General features: G+C 37.1%; 2 protein-coding genes across 2 annotated transcripts; one reads left to right on the top strand and one right to left on the bottom strand.

Annotated features, from left to right (window-relative positions):
* Nucleotides 1-2,490: 2,490 nt before the first annotated feature.
* Nucleotides 2,491-3,377, top strand: F4807DRAFT_441811 (uncharacterized protein; the record flags this gene model as incomplete). The annotated part of the gene is made up of 1 exon (XM_047999419.1): nt 2,491-3,377. A coding segment is annotated over exon 1 (383 nt), but the record flags the coding sequence as incomplete, so codon positions are not given.
* Nucleotides 3,378-5,052: 1,675 nt separating this feature from the next.
* F4807DRAFT_441808 (dipeptidyl peptidase IV N-terminal region-domain-containing protein) lies at nt 5,053-8,261 on the bottom strand. Its single transcript, XM_047999418.1, has 3 exons — nt 8,116-8,261; nt 5,486-8,053; nt 5,053-5,357 (listed from the first exon to the last, which is right to left on the bottom strand). Exons 1-3 carry the CDS (start codon nt 8,117-8,119, stop codon nt 5,191-5,193), a joined length of 2,739 nt encoding a protein of 912 aa, XP_047850414.1. The 5' UTR covers nt 8,120-8,261; the 3' UTR covers nt 5,053-5,190.
* Between the last annotated feature and the right edge of the window lie 133 nt (nt 8,262-8,394).

The following is an 8,394-nucleotide window of genomic DNA, read 5'->3' as shown; positions in this document are numbered from 1 at the left end:
ATTTAATTAATTTAAAAATTAATTAAAAAACTTATTTAAAAATAAATTTTAAATTTAATTTAAAAATTAATTTATAAATTATTTAATAAATTATTAAATTAATTTAAAAATTAATTAAAAAATTATTTAATTAACTTTTAAATTAATTTAAAAATTAATTAAATTAATTTTAAATTAACTTTTAAATTATTTTAAAAATTATTAAATTTATTATTAAAATAATTATTTAATTAATTTTTAAATTAATTTATAAATAAGTTTTTAAAATTTATTTAAAAGTTTAAAAATTAAAAAATATATTATATAAAAAATTAAATTAAAGTTTTTTAAATTAATTTAAATAAATAATTAAATGTAAATTATAATTAAATATTAAAAAAATATTTAAAAATTAAAAAAATGTTTTTTAATATAATATAATTAATTAAAAAAAAATTATTAAATAATTATATAAAAATTAATTAAATAAATTATTAAAAATAAAAAATTAATAAAATAAATTAATTAAATATTAATTAAATGTAAAATTAAAATAAATGGGTTAATTTAAAAAAAGTTTATTTATATAAAATAAATTTTTAAAATTATAATTAATTTATAATTAAAATTATAATTTAATTAAATTATAATTAAATTATAATAAATATTATATATATTAAATATTATTTTTAAAAAAGTAATTAATTAATTAAAAAACGTTAAATTAATTATATAATATAAAATAAAATAAATTAAATTTAAAATTTAATTTAAAAAAATAATAATTATTTTTATATAATTAATTTTTTACGGTTTTTTAATTAATTAAATAATTTTTAAATTAAATTAATTAAATTAAAATTTAAAAAATTAAAAAAATTAAAAATATTAAAAAAATAATTTTATTTATTAAAAAAACAAGTAATTTTAAAATAATTAATAAAAAAAACAAAAAAAAACACGTAATAACTTTTTAAACCCCCCGAATTAACCGCGAAAAACCGTTTATATTAATTAAAAAAAATTTAATTAATTAATTTATATTAAATAATAAAAAAATTAAATAAATTTAAAATTATCGTGTATTTTTAAAAAAGTGTTTTTTATATTACTCGTTATATTATAAATTTTAATTATTATAAAAATATTAAAAATATATATATAATATTATTAAATAAATTTTATTTATAAAATATTAATAAATTAATAAAATTATTTAAATATTTTAAATAAAAATAAAACGTAATTATTATATATTTATTATTTAATTAATAATTATTTATTAATTAATAAATTTAATTAAAAAAATTATTATAATATAAAATATTATTTTTATTTTAATTTATATATATATTTTTATAAAAATAATTTTTTTTTTCGGATAATAAATATAATTATTTTTAATATAATAATAAATATATAAAAATTAATAAAAAAATATTTATAAAATAAAAATAAAAATATAAAATATTTAAATTTATATATAAATTTAATTATAAATATATATATTTATTATTATTATAATTAAATAATTATAATTATAAATAAATAAATAAAGTTATAATAATTATAATAATATTTAAATATTATTAAAAATTTAATATTAATTTTAAATATATTATTTTAAATATTTTAAATATTTAATTAAATATTATATTTTAAATATAAATTTAATTAAATAAATAAATAAATAAATAATAAATATTATTAATAACTTTAAATAATATTTATATTATTTTATTTATTTATTTATTTATTTATTTATTTAAATTTTTATTTAAAAAATTATATTTAAAAAAATTATATTTAAAAAAATTATATTTAAAAAAATTATATTTAAAAAAATTATATTAAAAAAATTATTTTAATTATTATATTTATTTATTTAAATTAATAAAATTTAATAACTTATTAAATATAATATATTTTAATAATAAAATTTAATAAATTAAAATTATTAATTTTAATTTATTATTAAATTATTTATTTAATTAATATAAAAATTTTTTATTTAATTATTTATTAATAAATTATTATTAAATAAATATAATTTTATATTTAATATTTTATATATTTATATATATTTTAAATATTATTTAAATCATTTTAAATAAAATATTAACATATTAAATTAATTAAAATTAACTGCAACCACTTTACCCCTTTAAGCAAAATCCGGGCAAATTTTTTTTTTTTTTGCAAAGATGTGCAAATGGGCCTCTATAGCCCCCACGGAGATCGTCTCCCTTCTGGACCATAGCGCTGCTGCGCCTTGATAGGGCCGAAGTAAGGCACTGTAGCGCTGCAGAGTGAATGCGAAATACGGCGTACATAGACGCTGTCCGTTTTAGGCAAGTCCAGGGCACAACCAACCAATCAGATGCTAGGAATCCCTTAGGCATTCTTCATGTGAAGAGAATGATGACCCGACTCACGTTGATAGATGAGACATAAAAGAGCTGAACAGTCTCAATCTTCGAATTGAGATTTTGTACTCAACTAGATGGTGAATTCACATTCTAGCTATCTCTCAGACACATAAATTCAACAGAGATGTCATCGCACACCAATCAACCGGCCGACATCCCGGCACAACTATCGGATCTACACTGTTTCACAGAGACCGAAGCGTCATCACAACCACCATGTTCGACGTGCCTGGTTACCGGGTAGTTAAAGTTCTCGGCGCCGTCTACGGCTTAACCGTGCGATCCCGCAACTGGGCTGCTAGCATGGGAATGGTGCTTAAGAGCATTGCAGGTGGAGAGCTTCAATGGTTCACTAGTATGGTATGTACAGCTCTCTGGGTTCTGGGTATGTCTCTAATAATGAGACAGCTCTATTCGGCACGGAACGATGCCATCAGTCGCGTGGTGGCTGAGACAAAAGCGCGGGGCGGAAATGCCATCATAACCCTGCGCTTCGAATCCGGAGACATGGGCGGTTTTGCTCAATGCTCTGCCTACGGCACCGCTGCTATCGTCGAGAAGATTGATCCTACTATCCAGGCCGCCCCACAACTTTCTAGTTGATGTAAATGTCATTTCACAGACATTCATTGACTCATGAGTAGTCTTGCTCATTATCAAGTGTCTAACAAGATCTGTGGCAAATAGTACATATGGATATGGGATAGCTTCTTAAACAAACGTGGCATATTGCATAGATCCCTACCCGTATAACGCAGCTTTAATACGTTTGCTGGGTGTTCATGTTCAATTTCCCAAGCGGAAACTTCTAGGTTCCCACTGTCAAATTTATGGAAACACGAGCAAATATCATACTATTCATGAATAATTACCTACGGCATGTCACATTCTAGGTTTGCTATGGATATATTATTTAAATACCATGGATATCCCTTACACTGACACAAGACTGCAATTCCACTAAAATCGGTACGTGTACTATTCCCAACACCCACAAGAACTTAATTCTGATTGGCTAGACAGGTACCTACACACTACCCCTCTGAAGATCACTGAACACCTGGGCAGTGCCTTAAAATGATAGCCTGGAACGCTTACAGGTTGAATATGCCTGTTCCATCAGGTAGCTGTCGCTAATTTGGTTACCAACTTTAGGGGGCTCATAGTATAATACCACTCTACGGAATACGATATTTAGTACTTTGCCTCTTATTGTTATTCTCCTTAAAAAGCAAGCATACTAGAACTCATGATATCCTATATATACCTGCCTAATACATCAAAACTCAAACCACGGATTTTTTTTTTCGCATTTATCTTTAATGATAATTAATTTCACATACCACCTCCGCAGTCGGTCACAGATACCCCATGAACCTAGCCGTATGATATTTTGAGGCTTTTACAAATCGACTAAGAGATCAGGAGGCCCATTTAGGCCATATGCGTTCCTAGGTGCATGGTGTCCTCCGTATTCTAAGTTCTCATCCTCGAGAACAGCTGAGGACCTCGAGCTATTTGGGCTGAAGAACGGATCAAGAGCGTAGTACCCGGTTTCCTGACGGAGGACTTACGTATCTCCTTAAGCAGGATCGGGTTTATATTGACACCTACATTTACCAACCCTGATTTCAAGGAGCAAGAGCTGTGCTAAGCACCTTTTGCAGATCCTTTCTTCTTTAAGCTTAGATAGTTCGGCAACCAATATGAAACGCTTCGAGCTTAGCCTCACCATATGCAATATATTGTACCATCACACCACGTCACATATGGGACTACCTAGGTAGGATTTACTTCCACTCACGCATCCCTTCCCCGTGGTATCTCCTAGCTGGGTTACGCCTTCTACTTAACATCCCTAAAGCCAATCTATAAGCAACATTAGGGCTTCCTTTTAGGATGATCCGAGAAAGTTACAGAGGCAAAAGAAGCCCATACGTTCGTCGTGGATGAATGCAGCATGATGTAGGGTTCGGATCTGCTCTAAATCAACAATTAGTTGCGAGATGCTCCCGACTCTGCAATAGAAGATTTCGGCCAGATGTCGGTCGTTATGATAGGATGGACGCGGGTGCCCTTTTCGGTGCTTGGGAAGGACTTCATTATTTTAGTCATATGAAGCTTTATAGACATTAGGGTCCTAAGAGATAATCCACAGAACATTGTCGAGAATCAAGCTAGAATTCATAGTACCTATGACTTCGACCGAAACATGTCATCCGAAACCGGGATATTCTTACCTACCTAGGGTTTTGCAACTTCTAGGACGTTTGGCTTGTGGTCGATCAGGCATTATTCCATCTAAAATGGCGTGGAAGAGGAAGGTTCGAGAGGGAATCAAACTCTTTGGTGATGAAGCGATGTCCTCTTTCTGAAGGCAATTGGATATGGCAACCCCTTAACAGCCACGAATATCATAATGGCTGTACGAATGAGTCGACGAACGAGCAGCTTCTAGGAAGACTCTGGCCCTGCGAAGACTCCGCGCTTCTTGAATCCTGCACCAATACTGTACCATGGCCCGGCAGGGCCGTCCCAGGCATTATGATCAGGACTCAACAGGTATCTAAACCATTAGGTTACTCTGAGTCTTTATAATTGGAGCGAGATGCACCAACGTACACAACCTTCTAGATATCCGCGGTCTGGATAAGTTCATACATTGACTCTAGATAGTTATATACTGAAATAAAACAAGCCAAATAGCAAGATACGAAGATAGTGCTATAAATTACAAAGATCGAACACCTATACGCCTTGTACCATGCAGTCTTTCTACATTCTATGATGAACCATCCCGGGCCACATGCGTCAACGCGAAGTCGTCAGCCTCAGCCCCCGCTCTTCGCACCATCTCCATATCTCTCTTCGCCTTGTTCGCTATGGGCTTCGCGCCCGTGACCTTCAGCCACTCGCCGTTGAAAGCGTTGACAAGCCAGTTGGTCAATTCTGAGTAGTCGTGTTAGTAAGCATATCCACGTAAATATACATCCATATACCCATAGATGGCCCTCGAAAATCGTGTAGGGGAGAAGGAAAAGGTAAAGGAGAAAAGGTAAAAGTAAAAGGCGACCCACTATCATAAACAATACGATTCGCATTATGAAAATAAATCCCATGATTCGAATCCGGGAACATATGCAAATCGTAATTCTCCACGCCCGCCACGTCCAGCTTATCCAGCAGCGTGAGCGTATTCTGCATATGCACATTATCATCCGCCACGCCGTGCATGATCAAGAACCGCACGTTCTGGCTCAGCGCGCTCGCATTACTGACAGCCGTGCGATCGTACCCGTTGGCGTTAAGCTGCGGCGTGAGCATGTACCGCTCTGTGTAGATGCTATCGTAGAAGCGCCAGTCCGTGACGGGCGCGACCGCCATCCCGTACTTGAAAGTCTGGCCCGCGTCCTGCTCCAGCGTCTTCAGCGTCTGGAACCCGCCGTACGACCAGCCCCAGATAGCTATCTTTGCGTCGTCGACGTACGGCTTCGCGGCCCAGATCTTGGCTGCGGCGATTTGGTCGTGCGCTTCGTACTGTCCGAGGTTCTTGCGCACGACGACGCGCGCCTTGCGTCCGATGAATCCGGTCCCGCGCCCGTCGACCGTGACCACGATGTACCCTAGGTTGGAGGCTACGTACGTCTGGAAGTTGACGCTGAACTGCTTGTCCACCGACTGTGAGCCTGGTCCGGAGTACTGGTGGAAGAGCACGGGATATCTCTTCTTCGGGTCGAAGTGCGGCGGCCGGCGCTCGATGTAGTTGAGCTCGACGTCGTCCACGGTGATCGTGCCGTAGTCTAAAAGGGGCAGTTCATGTTTCTTCGCCTTATCCGCTAGATCCTTATTCTCTTCGATGACATGTTCGTACACCTCCGGGTTGCTAGGCGTGCTAATGACCTTTTGCGTCGGTACGTTCGGTCCCTTATTGGTTAGTAGGGCGTATCCGGCTTTAGTAGAAAACGAAACGTCGTAGTAGGCCTCTTTGCTAATATCGGTTAATTCTTTCAGATGTGATCCGTCGAACTTGACACTGTAAACATGTCGTTGGATGGAAGATTCCTTCGTGGCAACAAAATATGCGACGTTGTTCTTCAGATCAACAGCAGAAGGAGCTGCAACAACCTCCCATTTCCCAGAGGTCAGCATAACGGGGTTGTCGGTGTCCAGAGGACTGAAGTAGGCCATGTGATCCCCGTTGTCGTGAATAACGGTATCGATATAACCGTCCTCGGGTCGGCCGTTGGCAGGGTCGGCAGGGATGTAAGTGGTATCATGCGAGATTTCGAACCAGCCGCCGTCGATTTTCCCCACATCGACCGTTCTAACCGTCTTGCCTGTCCGAGCAGTAACATCCACCAAGATAACGCGCATGATATCGCTGACGCGGTTCGTCTCCTTGACAAGGACCTTGCTACCAGCCCAAGTGATATCAGTGATCAAAAGATCATCAGCCGCAAAGCCTCCCTCGATCTCAACGGAGAATACATCCCCCCGAGCCATGTCGTAGAACAGAAGGTCCACGAAGGGGTTCGGCGCGCCTGCCTTAGGATATTTAAGCTGTTGAACTTCTGGGTAGCTCTCCTTTCCGGCGGGAGGTGTCTTGCCGCTCGGCCTATCGATGAAGAATTGAACCGGGTACTCGGGTACCAAGGTCTCGTTCGTCCTTAGGAAAGCCACAAAGTCTCCATTCTCAGACCACCAGGTTGCGCTATTATCACCGAAAACCTCCTCTTCATACACCCAATCCGGAATACCATAGAAATACTCCGGTCCACCATCTTTGGTGATTTGCACGACATTATCGCCTCCCAGCTTTCGTACGTACAAGTTATTAGCGCTCGTAAATGTGACAGCATCGCTTTTCGGACTCCACTGCGCAAGTTGTACCCGCAATCCGGGATCTTTAGGGTTCAACGGCTCGGCCTTTTGGGTATCCACGTCGAAGATCCAGTATACTCCAGTAAACGAATATCTCCAAACGTCTCTAGTCTCGGTAGCAATAAGCACCTTCTTCAGGTCAGGACTAGGCCAGACTCGATCCGGGTACAATTTGCGGCCGCTAGCATCGAAAATTCGGTCTTTCATAAGAGTCTGGGCGGATGCGATCTTTCCGCCGTTGGCTGTATGTTCTTCATTCTGACTCCGCACGTCTTCAACCACCAGATAGTCCTTGCCAGCGGCACCCTTCTCTAAAAGCAGGCCATCTTCTCCGTTTGCACCTGCGATCCAACTTATACTATGGCTCTGGGGTCGCCAGTACCCCTCCATCACTTGATCCAATGTGACCTTCTTCCCGGATCCGCGGGATGCCGTGGCCGCCGGATCATGGTCCTTCTGCGATGAATGCTGGTATGATTTCGTAGACAAGTATGTAAATAGTCCAACTACCCAAGCGGATAGAAATATGCCAACTAGGACCAGCATGAACCTCTTGAAACCCTTATCGACACCAACGGCCCTCTTCGGGGGCAGCGGCAAGAAAGATTCATCTTCGTTTTCGGAGTCATGATGCAGCGGGTCGTCATCTTCTAAGTCGGCAAGTCCGCCGTCGAGCTTCTCTCGTTCGCCCAGCCGTTCGAATACCAGACTCGTGGTGGAGACGGAGGATAGCGAGTCATGCGATGGTCTCGGCGGCGCAGTACCTGGCAGGGTAAGCAAGTTAGCGAAGCCGACTCTTTTCTATCCGAACAATCAATGCGCATACCCATTATTGCGTGTTTATTCCCGGGCCGGTAAAGAGGCCATTCGTAGTCGAGGTAGTCCGGTCAATCTCTGTGATATTGCTGTACTGATTTTAAGGCGGTAAATTAAACGTATCGGGGCTGGAAAATAGATAGTATCCGAAAGTGTTGATCGCCTCTTGTTCCTGAAATGTGGCGTCACCTCCTGACGCGTCAGATTAGTGTGTGGCTGATGCATATGCAAGCCACACATTAGCCACCCCCGGATTTCCCTGATCCACCCACGACTACATTCGACAACT

The sequence above is a fragment of the Annulohypoxylon truncatum genome (assembly GCF_022578515.1).
Source record: "Annulohypoxylon truncatum strain CBS 140777 unplaced genomic scaffold F4807scaffold_39, whole genome shotgun sequence".
Lineage (NCBI taxonomy): Eukaryota > Fungi > Ascomycota > Sordariomycetes > Xylariales > Hypoxylaceae > Annulohypoxylon > Annulohypoxylon truncatum.
Note: the sequence above shows the minus strand (reverse complement) of the source record. Positions and strands in the feature narration are given on the sequence as shown.

What these genes read in the sequence shown, in the direction of transcription:
- F4807DRAFT_441808 (XM_047999418.1), bottom strand. An exon ending in GAATCGTATTGTTTATGATA is followed by an intron (nt 5,358 to 5,485) that starts GTGGGTCGCCTT and finishes ACGACTACTCAG; the next exon opens with AATTGACCAACTGGCTTGTC.